At 39.7% G+C, this 13402-nt stretch overlaps 1 protein-coding gene across 1 annotated transcript in view; it reads left to right on the forward strand.

Moving 5' to 3' along the window:
• The first annotated feature begins 1379 nt into the window (after positions 1–1379).
• Positions 1380–13402, forward strand: part of TINAG (tubulointerstitial nephritis antigen) — a 38133-nt gene continuing 26110 nt past the window's right edge. Inside the window, exons 1-4 of the mRNA XM_066545879.1 lie at positions 1380–1749; positions 6450–6513; positions 7617–7706; positions 9845–9959. Coding sequence (XP_066401976.1) covers positions 1380–1749; positions 6450–6513; positions 7617–7706; positions 9845–9959 — 639 coding nt within the window. The remainder of the gene's footprint in view (positions 1750–6449; positions 6514–7616; positions 7707–9844; positions 9960–13402) is intronic.

Consider the following 13402-nt stretch of genomic DNA (forward strand, 5'->3'; position numbering starts at 1 on the left):
TAATTTTCCCTCATCTGCAGCTCCTTAGTTGTGACAAGGACAGTGTAGGAGGCAGGTCCAATAAAAGCACTGCTGGCAAGAAATTGTATTGAAGACTTCAGTCTTCAATAAACGTACACACATTCTGCCTCTTAATGTCTCTGTCATTCATGGTAATGCATCCACACTGGCTGTGCTTTCAAAAGTAGCTGCCCTTCGATGCTGTGCCTTCCCAAGCTGCCCAGCTGAAGTCACAAAGGGGAAACCCCCCTTAATTCCCTAGAACACAGCCCACCATCAACTTCTCCATGTTCCTCTCACCTACTAAGAAATGGAGACAGAAGGATGACTGATTTTTACCTCTGCTTGTTCAGCTTTGGGAACTTAAAATGTCTTGTTCAGATCTGAAATTGTGTGTGGGGTTTTTTATTTCAGTTAAGCCTTATGTGCTCTCTCTGGTAGAAACTTCAAAGTTCCTTGGTACTTTTTTCTGAATCTTTTCTGGAAACAGTACCACATATATTTCTTTAAGCCCTCTGTTCAAAAAACCTGGAGATTACAGATCATGTAGCAAAGGCTGTTAGACTTATCCTTGATATCTGCTTTTTGGTTTTTTGCTTTTTTTGGTGAATATATAAATATAGACATTTACTTCTTAAATAGGAATGAGCACTTATTAGTGGGTATTTATTATATTAGTTAGAATGACTGCCAAGTTCATTTTGACTACAGAAATGCAAACCTTAAAAGAATACCTTTGAGTAATGTTTTATACTGAATATCACCAGATTTTTTTTCTGAGTTTGCCCATAGTAAAACAAGTGAAAAACGTGAAGCATATAAGGCTAAGATAGACCACTGGAAATAAAACTGAAATGGGGGATGCAGGATAAGTTTACTGCAGTGATGTCACCCTGCTTTTCAGATAGGAAAATTTAGGTGAGATGTTAAAGGTTTTCTAATCATGTGGAGCACATGCTGGTTATGGGAACACAGAAAGAGAGCTTCCTTTGACACCATGTACTCATTCCTCACATTGTTTTGATTTTAGAAGTCTGAAGTACAGAAGTAAAATACTGGATCATGTATATTTTGTATATGTTGAAACTTTGCTATAAACTTTCTCACTTGCAAGAGATCACGCCAAAGTTTCATAATGACAAATACATAGTTGTGGCTCTGTTTCCAGTACCTCTGTATCTTGGACAAATAAATCTGTTTACAACATATCTGACTAATAATTAACACATGCAGAGTCTTCCTGGAAAACTGTAGTCTGCAGCTTTCTGTTCAGATTTCTTTCTGATTGCTGACTGGAGGTACTACCTCTAGAGTAAATGCACATTTGCTGAGAAAGTGAAGGACAAAAAGCCTCAAAAGAGGCTCCTAGAGGCACAAGAATGTGGCACAAAATTCAGATATTGCTCTTATACTGCATTGCCAGTGAAGTTTCAATGACAAAGCGTCTTGATTCTAGAAGAAGTTTCCCCCAAGGAGTTTACTCTGTAAAAGACAGTGGTTCTGCTAAGTGGAACAGGATTACAAGGAGTCTGTATCAGGGAAGTTCCTGCAGGATACGAGGCTGTTGCACAGGAAGAGATGATGACTGCAGCTTCACCATTGTCTCCAGAGGAGCTATATGTTACTGTGACCAGTACTGCACCTCGGGCTCTCCTGGGCCTGTCGACTGCTGTACTGACTACTGGGATGTCTGCAACCGCCCCGTGGAGCCCACCAGGTCAGAGGAGCCTTGGCCACCTCCAGCATGGGGTAAGTGGGCAGAAAATGCTCAGCTGGCTTTAGTGCATCACAGTGAAAATATACATAGAAGTAAAATCCTGAAAAACTGACTCAAGTCATAGTGGACAAAAACACTGACCATGAAACTGGAGTGAGAATTATACTTGCTGTTATTTCTTTGTCTCTAGGACATTAGCGTTGATTTGATTGGTTCTCTTGGACAGAACCCCTGTTTTATTTGAAATTTCTCAAATAACCTAATTGGGTCAAAATTAGTGTAAACTGAAAAATTTCAATAGGGTTCCACAGATTAACATGAGATGAACAGCAAGCTCTAAATATTAGTACAAACAAATAATCAACAAAACTGAGGGTTATCCTGAATGATACTGCCCTGAGATGTTCTGCAATGCTTTTGATTCAGCACAGCTTTCCTGTAGGGCACTGTTTTTCTGGCAACAGCTCAGGTGCAGGACTAAATGAAGGGATGTGCTTAGAACAAGGAGTAGGTGAAGGGATGTATTTAGAACAAGGATTTGTGGCATGTTTTAGTTCCTTACAAGTTAGTTTGCAGTGCAAGTTCCTCCAGGACTACTGTAAACTAAATCTAATTATTTTTATCACTAAAGATTCAAAAAAAATTCTTTTTCAAACATCTGGTCCTCCCTTGGCTTGTGGATAGGCCAAATCTCTGCTGGTGGAGAAAATTTGGTATTCTCTACATCTTTGGCCAGCTTCTTACTGACAGTACACCAAATCTGGCCAAAGATGTAGAGAATGTACCAAAGTTTTAAAAGCCTAAAATCAATAAAATACTACTGTGATTTTTAAAAATTAACTCTTTTTAATAACCTTGCTGCTTGCAGTTCAGCACTTAGAACACAAGCCCTTCAGGAGGCTGTCCTCTTAGGTGTGCAGCCAAAATCTGATAAGTGGGAGTGACAGAAATGCTGCAAAACAAATTTAATTTTCCAAAGTGTTTCTAACCATTTAAAAGAATTTTCTAAGGCTCTGTGTAAATGAAGACATTTCTTTTCATTTTTATTTGGTGCAGTGATGTATATTATTTTTGACATGAGATTTTTGTTGTAGGCTCTACTTAAACATGCAGTTGTATTTCTGCCTACAGCTGAGAGCTGGTGGGTCTACTTTGGCAAACTGTCTTATGGAATTGAATCATTACAAAACCTGCAGCAGTTTGCCACATGGTCACTGCCACAAGTCTACCTCTAAAAAGTAGAAGTGTAATAGAAAGTTTAGATAAGGGAATAGGTGAGGGGTGATCTTTTTACTGCTTTCTTAATCCAATTTTTTGCATTTGTGTTAGCTGTTTGCAACTCCTAACATACCTGCCAGGGGTAGCAATTATATTTAAAGTACCTTTACTTGTCCTATATTTGTTCTTATACTATTTTTTAATATGTCATCTTTAAAAAGATGGAAAGTGTGAATTTTTTAAAAATCTCTTTATTGGATATTCATTATGTAAGTAATTTAGAGGGTAAAAGATGAATAATAAAGCCAAAATTAAGCAGGGGAAAAAAGGTAACAAACAAAACCATCTCTAAAGAATCTTTATAAAACTGGAATATCTGAGGAATTGGAATAAAAAAAAAAGGAGAAACAATTAGGACTAAATGCCTGAAAATTAAGAAAATTAGGAAGCATCATTAGAAATGACATAAGTATGCTAGCTGACTTTTAGCAAATGAGACTACACTTCTGTCTTAGGCTAAGAATTATTTAAGCACTTGAAGACCACATGTGCCAAAGTATTTTTTACCTGGAAGGTCTTGATCTTTTGGTTGCTAGAGGTTTTGCTCTCAGAGCCTCCTGAGTCATAGTTCTTTAAATAAACCAATAAAGTGAAGTGTTTTACATGGGCTGGAATGTACAGCAATAAAACTGCTCAGTGGTTTATTTCTGGATCTCCACATATACACTGAGAGGCTAAAGCAGAAACACTGTGACTTCTTGCATGTGTGTGCACCATGCTGGGGGTCAGTATTGATTTAATTGTGTGGAACTGCTTTTATAAACCCAGCCTGCCTTTATAAACCCAGCCTTCAGTTTGTTTCTATGGCTTTCATGTGTAGTTTCAGAAGAAACTGCACATTCCTCCCTTAAATACCAAATAGAAGTTCAGGGTCTTTTTATTATAGTCATATTTTAAATTCTGTTGTTAGAAGAACTTTTTGAGTTTTATCTCAGGACTTTATTTATTATTTATTTTATCTCTTTGTTTCAGTTATTCTGGTGGTACAAAAGACCTCATGAAAGCCCACACACTGGGTCTCACCCTGTTGGTGGTGTAAAAGTGACATCCAGTGAGTTTGCTGATTGCTTTTACATGACAGATGTGATCTGACCTACAAGGGAGTAAACCTAGAGATATTTCACGGGCAGAAATACTCACACCAATGCTGGGGACAAATTAAATAAGGACAATTAAGGGTATACGAATGTTGGACTGTGAAGGAAGTCTCCATTTCTCAAATCTTCTTCTTTCCAATAATGATTTTCACATCATAAAATTTCATTCACAAAGTCATCAAGCTGCATCTTCAAATTAATTAATTTCCTACTTAATGTATTAATATTCCAACCTAATACATTCAGAACCAGACAACCTCACTGTATTCTCATGTGTCCTTTAGCTTAGAAAACTCTGTTGTCTCACTGATGCCTCAGGCAGTACTCTTGGCCCACAAAATATTAACTTGGCTAGGCTAAAGAAACTGCATAGTGTTAATTTTCAATTCCCTAAGCATAAATCATTGTAAAGCTGCTTCTGTACTAGTCCAGGTTTGCCTTTTATCTTGGGCACAGGCAGTGAGCCCTGCCAGCAGAGCTCCAATGAGGGGCTGTTCCATCTCTCAAATGCTGCATCAATACTTCTCTTGATACTTTTAAAATAACTTGCTTGATCCTCCTTCCAGCTACTGTCTGATGCTGACTTAGTTACATACTGTGACAAACTATGGCACTTTGGTAATTTGCTTTGAGTATTCTGTGAAATATACCTCAGCTCTTAGCTGACATTGGATTACAGCAGACACTTTGGGCCTCAGACTGCCTTGGCAGGATCTATTTTACCTGTGCTAGCTCCCATAGCCTGCTGAATTAACAGCAGGGAAATAAAGGCATTTATAGTTAATACTCACTTAATAATCACCTCTAGTTCCCTTCTGCACTTTGTTATGTAATCATGTAGGGCTCAGAGTGTGTTTCTGTCCTGGCAAGGAAGGAAGTGCAGGCCGCCGAGGGTGGAGTGTGTGTGTGCCTGGGCAGCCAAACTCCAGCCCTGGCCATGAGAGGGGCATAGCCTCCCTCACACTCCTGCTGGGGAAAAGCAAGGTACCATGCCAGTTTGCAAGTCAACACCACGTTAGAGCTTCTTGAGACTGGAGGAAAAGATCGGTCTGCCTTCGGCTGGATGGGCTGCCGATCTCACCCTCCTGACTTGGACTCTGCGCCGTCCAAAAAGCGGCGAAGTCAGAGGAAGCTGGAAGTCCCAAAAGCTGACATAGTCCACACATGAATTACCAGCTGCTGCGTGGGGTCTCACACCTCATGGGAGATGTGGGCACCAGTTGTAAGAATCCCTGTCTGGCGCGCTGTTTGGGTCCAATCTGGCTAGCTATGGACCCCAGCCCATACCATCTTACATGGACAAAGGCAAAAGATGAGAAGCGCTCTTCTCCACATGGGGACAAAAGTCCTAAATTTATTTCCTTGATAGGAGATACCAGATCATCCAGGTGACCCCTCAGGTGAAGAAAAAGAGAGCGATGCCTCATGGCGGGAGACTTTTAAACCTGGGGGATTGGGAGGTGGGGGAAGAGGACCACAGCCAATGGGATACAAGTGAGGAGTGGGCAAGTAAACCTGGGACAAAGTAGTTTAGTGCAAGTCCAGGCCCTCTCAGCAGGGGAAGAAGCATGGTGTCTGTAGGCTCAGCTGTCAGAACAGGCTGGAAACACAGAGCCGTGTGATAAATGCACGGTGCTTGCTCCTGACTCAGTCCAACACCATGTGCAGGCCTTCCGGATCGTTCTTCCACTGAAGCTTTGACAATCAAATGCACCGATGAAGCAATTTATGTGGGAGATACTGAAACGCACACAAAATCTTTTCTCAGTGAAGTGTTACCAAATTAAAACAAATGAGAGGGATGTATTTTTTTGGAGAACTCATCCCTCACTTTACGTTTCATGGTGGGTTTTGGAGAGTGCATGAAACATACATTTGCCTTGAAGTGCAATTGATCTGTCTGTTTTTAAAGAGGAATTAATCTGGCAAGGAAAAAGAGTTTATTACAATACTTTTGGAGTATTCACTAGTTTTATAAATTCTATACCTGTAAAAACCTATTTCTATTTTAATTGTCAATTAGAAAATAATCTTTAATAGAAATATTTTCTTTTTAATATTGGGAAATAACTTTATTTGAAGAACTTTTTATTTATATATAAGATAGTAATTCTTCATTGGGTGTTTTGAATCTGATGCTGAATTTATTTACTATGAAGGATAATATATTTTCTAAAAAAATAAAATACATTAAACTGGCTTCATTACTTGGAAGAAACTGGAACCATATTGCTGACTTTCAACTAAATAATTCAAGCATACTGCATAAAACCAATTAATACAATAGTAGCAAGAGTTTTCAGTAATTCACTTGAAGAATTATTTTATTTTCACACATCTATATGTTATGTTGGCAGGTTGTTATAAAGATGGCCGATATTACGGAGAAGGAACAATAATTAAAGACAACTGCAATTCCTGGTAATGTTTCAGAGAACTGCGAATTGAATTTTATCTAGCATATGTCATGAAACAGGAATTAAAGAAGAGAGCAACTTTAAATTCATACTAAACATGTAATCAAATCAAAATGGCTGCAAAAGTAGTGCTAAGTACTAAGGTTTTGTGGAGGTAGATTACAGTCAATTTAGAAGAACAGCAAGAGGGAAACTGGAATTTCTAATCAAGATCTGAGTATTAGACTATTCAAATCTCTTCCTCACAGGCCTAATTCTGTTTCTGCTCAGTCAAACCTAAATTGAAATGGTTTCAGTCTAGACCTGGGCATTGACCTGAATGCAGATCAAATAAATATAACAAATATCATTAAATTTTATTGAATCCTTCCTCCTTGGTGTTTTTTATTTTTCTTTAATGAGTTATGAGAACTTATATTAGCCTGTAAGGAAAGGATATATATACACACACATATATATATATATATATATATATATATATATATATATATATATATATATATATATATATATATATTTTTTTTTTTTTTATGTGGAAAGGGGTGAATTTTTTGAGCACCCCTTTCTCTGCCTTGGGACAGAAGCAGACAGTGCAGGCAGGTGAGTTTTGCTGTCAGCCCTGGCACCTGCCTGCCTGGGCTTTGCCTCTCCAAAAACCAGCCCTACCCTGGAGTAGGAATCCCAGGGCTCCAGCCCCACCCAAACAGGGCTGGAGTTCCCACTGTGCTGACTTTAGTCCAAAGTCCTTGGAGCACAATGTCTGGGGCCATAAAACCCTTCCTGGGTTTCCAGAGTAAAACTTCCTCAAAACATCACATTTTTTCAGGAATTCAACATCTACGTTACATTCCCTGGTTTGGTCTCCCAAAGATGGAAGCAAAATGTTTCAGATATGACCTTTCTCACAAACTGTAAACCTTCCCACCTTGTTCCAACTCATTAGACGGTGAAGTAGGAAGAAATGATCCTATGTTTTCATAAACTGTCTGTGACAATTATATTGCTCACACGTTTTTCCCCCTTCCATCTGCCTTCTGCTGTTAAAGTGCATATTTTTCCTTTGACAATTCTTTTTTTTTTTGTTTAATGATATTCTTGTCCTTTCAGCAAATGTTTCAACAGTCTCTGGAAATGTTCAACAGACGTATGCCTTGTTCGCCAAGACTTAATTCAGCACATCAATTCTGGAGATTTTGGGTGAGAACCCTTTTATTTAAAAGTTTTGTTATGCATCACAGTATTGCTCATTCTGTGTATGTGCAAATAACAAGGTATGCACTCTTTCCCACCCCTTCTTTCTCCAAATACATTACAGCAATTTGACAGTAAGTATGCATTTGTGAAACTTTCCAAATCACTGGCAGATTATAAAGCTTCAAATGGAAAGATACTGAACATCTCATGCTGGTAAGAGAACATCTGCTGTAAACATCTATCCAAAATATTGCCCAAATTTAGAACAATTTCTTTTCTCTCAAAACAAGATTTGCATCATCTTCCCCTATTCTTCACTGTGTTTATTACTTGGGATAGATATTTAAAGTAATTTTTTCCTGCTCCCTTGAGAGCACTGCTCCATGTAACAGGACTCTATGTAGCACTGGAAGTGGAGAAGATGGGTGAAATGGGGATCAATCATCAGAACTTGGGAGGCTTGGTGTTTTTCTTACTAAAAGTCTTGTTCCTGTGGCTAGTGCACAGAGATTAGGGACCTCAGTACTGGATCTGTGCCTTGGGAGCCTGCTGGCTGTGTACAGACAGAGATACAGGGGCAGCCTCCCTAGAATCTGGGGTGCCAAATTCACCAATGAAGCTTGCGCGGATTTCAAGCTGTCAGGAGTGCTGAAACATTTTGTACTTCACGGGAGGCATTTAAAGCAACTGAATTAAGATAAAAAAACAAGTTAGGCCCCTGTCTCTTGTCAGTTGTGACCCTTGAGATTTATCCTAGGGTGACAGGTGAGATATGACTCAACTTCTACATGTGTTTGCACTTTTCATTGACCGCAGGGAGACCAAGAGCAATGAGACTTTTTTGGGCAGTATAAATCCCACTCCTTGTTCTTACAAAAGCAAGAAAGAAACTGGTAAAAAGAATGCTCTCTCCCCTGTCACTCAGCCCTTATCCAGTAGTAAATTTCAGTGTGTTCCAAATGTGTTTTACGGGATAGCTCCTCCTGTGGGGGAACTCCTGGGCAGGTGCTGGCAGAGCGACTCCTTCGTGGATCCCGGAGGAGCGGCCGCTCAGCCCCCTGTGCGCACAGTCCCGGACGGTTATCGTTCGTGCAACCAGTGTGAAGGAGGGCTCGAGACACTGGCATAAATCCAACTGGGCTTATTTCAGGGAGGTCTGAGGGTCCAAGGAGGGAGGGAAGCAGGGGTACCACCGCAGCCGAAGGGAGCCAGTGCCAGGGCGAGCTCGAGCCCCGAACCGGGGTGGGACTGGGGTTTATAAAGGGGAGAAGGTAGGCAGGGTTGGGGTACAAATCAACCAGTAGGGAGAGGGCTCAGAGGAGGGGACAAGGTGGGGTTGATATGAGGTACACCTATAAAAATGTGGGGAGAGGGTGGTCTGGTTACAGAGTCCAATGGGGAATAGGAGAACATGGAACTTTCTAGAACTGGGGAGAGAGCCACGGCTGATTGACATTTAGACAGGAATGTCTTCCCAAGGCATCCCCGCCCCATTTTCCCTGTGCCCTCCTCCCACAGTGTATGGCTGCAAGGGTGGTTTTCTTTGTGTTGTGCATATAGTTTGAAAATCAACATTGCAATCTGAGTTGGGTCCACCTGAGAGTAGCAAGGGAATACTTAGAGAATCATGGGGAGCCCTTTCTCTCACAGTGGCTATTGGTATAAAACTGGGGCAGAAGGTGTCAGCTGGGCTTTTTGCTGGGTTCAATAGTATCTCTCTTCTGGTGCCCCAGAGCTTGAAGGTGCACTGCAACTCACAACACGAGGCTGCTACCAGTGGGAATCTGGGCTGGAGCATGACTTGAGCATAAGTTCAAGAGAACAGCACCATTTTGACCGAGTGTCTCATTTGCCAGTACTGCTCTGAAGTATTGCACATTCATGTCCTGCAGGCTGATGTGATGCTGACTCCAAATCACCACTATTCATATACTGCTGTGTTGCTCCATCCTGCACTTATCTGCAGTGGAAAAGTCCATAGCAAATATTTTCTTGTACATATTGAATGCAAGTTCTTGAAATGCAATTTCAAAAATTTATTTCTGGATGCTTTTGCTGTTGTACTCTTACATGAGCAGCGTGTTAATGTGAATGTTATCTCTAACCTGGGTCTTGCTTTTTGGTTTTCATCTGTGAGGAAGATGGAAAGCTGACAACTACAGTCAGTTCTGGGGAATGACAGTGGAAGAAGGTTTCAAAAAGCGCCTGGGCACTTTCCCTCCATCTCATTCTTTGCTGAATATGAGAGAAGCTCCTGTAAGTGTCATGTACACTTGTTAATTGTTTTAAATAACCTTATCACATAGAAAAATAAATGTGGACAATTATAAGAGTATGATTCAGGGTTTTGTCACTAAATGTTTCCATGTTGAATATGATGTTCCTGGGACAGTTCTATAAGTCATAGAATGTCTGGCCTTATTGACAGAAATCAAATAAGAAGGAGCAAAAGAAAATCCTAATCACTGTGAAGCTCTGCAGCAATATTAATTTATCATTTTAGTTCACTTCCTCAAGAGGGCTCCATATTAATTCTCTCCATTTGCTAATCCTGGCACACACAGCTGTAACCACTGAAAGATGCATCTGGGCATAGTTCATTTAGGAAAACAGCTGAGACTAAACAGCAATCTTTGACAGAAGCTGTGAAAGCTTTTTTCAGATTTTGAACAAATGGACAGCAAAATTATGGGAATCATTGTAAAATGAAATGGTTCTCTACTACCAGCTTTCTAAATCCCTTGGCCATGACAATTTTTGTGACAGCTAAATTGAATTTCCTATCATTTATTTATGCTGAAATTAGTTTGGCATTGAAGCAAATATACTTTAAGTTATGTACGTTGATTAAGCAATTTAAGAAAAATACAAGTTATTGAATCCAGAGTGATTTTTCCAATGCTTTGGATCAGTTACTTAGTTTCTTTCTTAGAGGACACAATTTATGGAGTTCACAGACCAAAAAAACCATTCCTAACTAGCTCACCAGAGTGAAATTAGAAGTGAAAGTATAAACAGATAGATCCAAGGTTTGCAAAAGTGTTAAGTATAACAGGTGTTTATCTTTGCCTTCATTATAGCTCAGGCAAGTGATGCCATTTCATTATCTATTAAAAGTCAATTGCTGATGCTTGTTTATGTGTTGTTTCTACAATCCAAAGGAAACTTTCCAAACAATATTAAAGGTGATAATATAAAGAGCAGTTCTTTAATGAAAGCTTTCAGGTGCAGAAAATATCTTTGGCACACCTGAAATTGGATTTCCACAAATTTTGTAAGTTTAATTAATTAAGATACCCAGCAAGTACATCCTATAAGAGACCAGTCGCTCTGGTAACCACCCTTGGGCCTGACTCTCAGTGTCTCTCCAAGGGGTTCTCAGCTCTGTATTTTGTTATGTCTCCTGTGTGCTGGTGCAAAACAGGGGTGTTCTTGTTAGAAATGCTTTTCTTGAAAATAAGACTATTTCTTTAAATAGAATTTCAAGAAGGTGGCATAAATGTGTGAGAAAGGATGATCTACTGTTCTGAAGCGTGAGAAAGCATGAAAAATTATACAGCTGCATATTAAAAATCTACAAAGCTGCATATATATATATATATATATATATATATATATATATATATACACAAATACATATTTAAAGCTAAAAATCTTTAGGCATCAGTGGCAGAAGGGTTTCCACATGATAGAAGGCACTGTGGTGACAGAGTGTAGAGCTGCCTCTTGAATGGGTTTTGGGGAAAGAAGGCACAGCCTCTGCAATAATTTGGGCAGTCCTAACCCTTTTGCTTGATTCAGACCATTCTTGGTGACACACAATGCCAGCTCCCTGCACCAGCAGAGTGAGGCATTGTGCTCAGGCCCAGATTGGCCAACTCAACCAAAATTACACTCTGAAGGGTTGCCAGAGCAAGAAGTGGACAGGAATTAAGCTTTGGAGTTTTGCCTTGTAGGATTTTCTGGACTACTCTTGGCAGCCAAAGAAGGATCATTTGAATTGAAGATGGCAGGTCAAAATAAGACAATGACATAAAAGAATTTAACTAAATTTAGTAGGTGTCTGCCTTGAGTTACCAGTGAACTGCACTGAGGCTCAAAAGAGTTGGATTGATTTGTTGTTTCTGGCATTTTCCTTGAGGGATACAGTGTGAAGCTTATATAGAACAGGCAAAAATTGGATTTCATGTACCCAGCCCAGAGACTGACATCTCCATTGCTAGGTATCTAGGTAAGACAAATCCCACCTAGGAAAACAGGAAAGGGGAAGGTTTCAAGAAATTCTTCATGATACTTCCTTTCCTCTGTTCAGTTTGTAGCAGCTGTTTACTCAGTAGTCCTGCATTATATCCAGCTTATTGAATAATTGTTATTAAGCTTCCTGTAGCTACTTTACCTGGTACACTTCTCACAGCCTTTGTTCTACAGATACATTTTTCAGTCATATTTTCTCTGTCTGCTGTTTTATGAAATCTATGAGCCACAACCCAACTCTCTTTGGCACTGCCAGACACCCAAGGAGATTCAATGCATTTTTCTCCAGAAATCCAACTTGGCACATTCATGCATTTAGTCATCATGAGACTTCCTTACGTGTTGCTGGAATCACGTACCTTTCACAGCATTCTAGGAAATCTTTCTACTTACAAAAGCTAAAAATATAAAATAATACTCTCCATGTGACTTTCTCAGCTTCTGCAATATTCTCAGGGAAATCACAAACTTCCTGAAGTTGCTCATAGAGCTTTTAAAAGTTCTGCTTTTAATAAAAGACTTTACCTGCTCAACAAGGTGATACTTTTTTCTGGAAGGGAAGTTTGTCATAATGGTACATTAGAACACCCAAAAGACAATGATATGGAGCAAGAACCAAATCTGAAATGAGGACCCTCTGTTGCACAGTATGGCTGGACCTGAGTATAGACCAAGAGCTAAATGCACCACTAAACCTGTTTGCCTCCTGAAAAAGCTGAAACTCCTCCATCTGAGAAGGCATTTTCACTGCAGGAGACAGTGCAATCATTCTTGAAGTTCCACGTAGCACAAGAATAATTGCAACACCTTTAAAAACACTGTGATGCACTTTTGGTGGTATTCTGTCAGCACAAGTTCTGGCAAGAGGTACATTGCAATGGTGAGATCTGCACCCCCAGCAACAAGGTGCTCACCTGAGTGCCATCTTACAAGAAGATGAAATACATAATTCAGTAATAAGGCACCATTTTCTCAATAAATATCAAGAGGCTCAGAAAAACAATTGAAAAGTAGACAAAGTACAGCCTCTGTTCCACTGGTATATGGCTTTTCACAGTAAAAAGCCTCAGCAGTTGTAGTTCTCTTGCAAATTGAAGGTCATTCATGCCCATTTGGTCTTCACAAAGCAAGTGATGTCCAGGATCTTTTTGCTACATTAAAAAAAACCCAAAAAACCAAAAAAAGCTATTCCACAGGGAAACTATTTCCACATTTGCAAACTCAGTTATCTTTGGCCTTTTCCCTCTTATTGGTCATCTATCTTTTCTGAAGAATTCATTGTTGAAATTTGAGTGCTCTTTTATGTCCTCTTACCTTCCCGCTTTAGCCAGGCTGCTAACTTCACTGCAGAGAGTACATATAAAGGTTTAAAAATAGTTCACCAGTCATTTTTCTGATTGCTTTGTGCTGTCTGATGCTGGTCCATGGAGCATACATTGAGAAAC

Source organism: Molothrus aeneus, chromosome 3 (genome assembly GCF_037042795.1).
Source record: "Molothrus aeneus isolate 106 chromosome 3, BPBGC_Maene_1.0, whole genome shotgun sequence".
NCBI lineage: Eukaryota > Metazoa > Chordata > Aves > Passeriformes > Icteridae > Molothrus > Molothrus aeneus.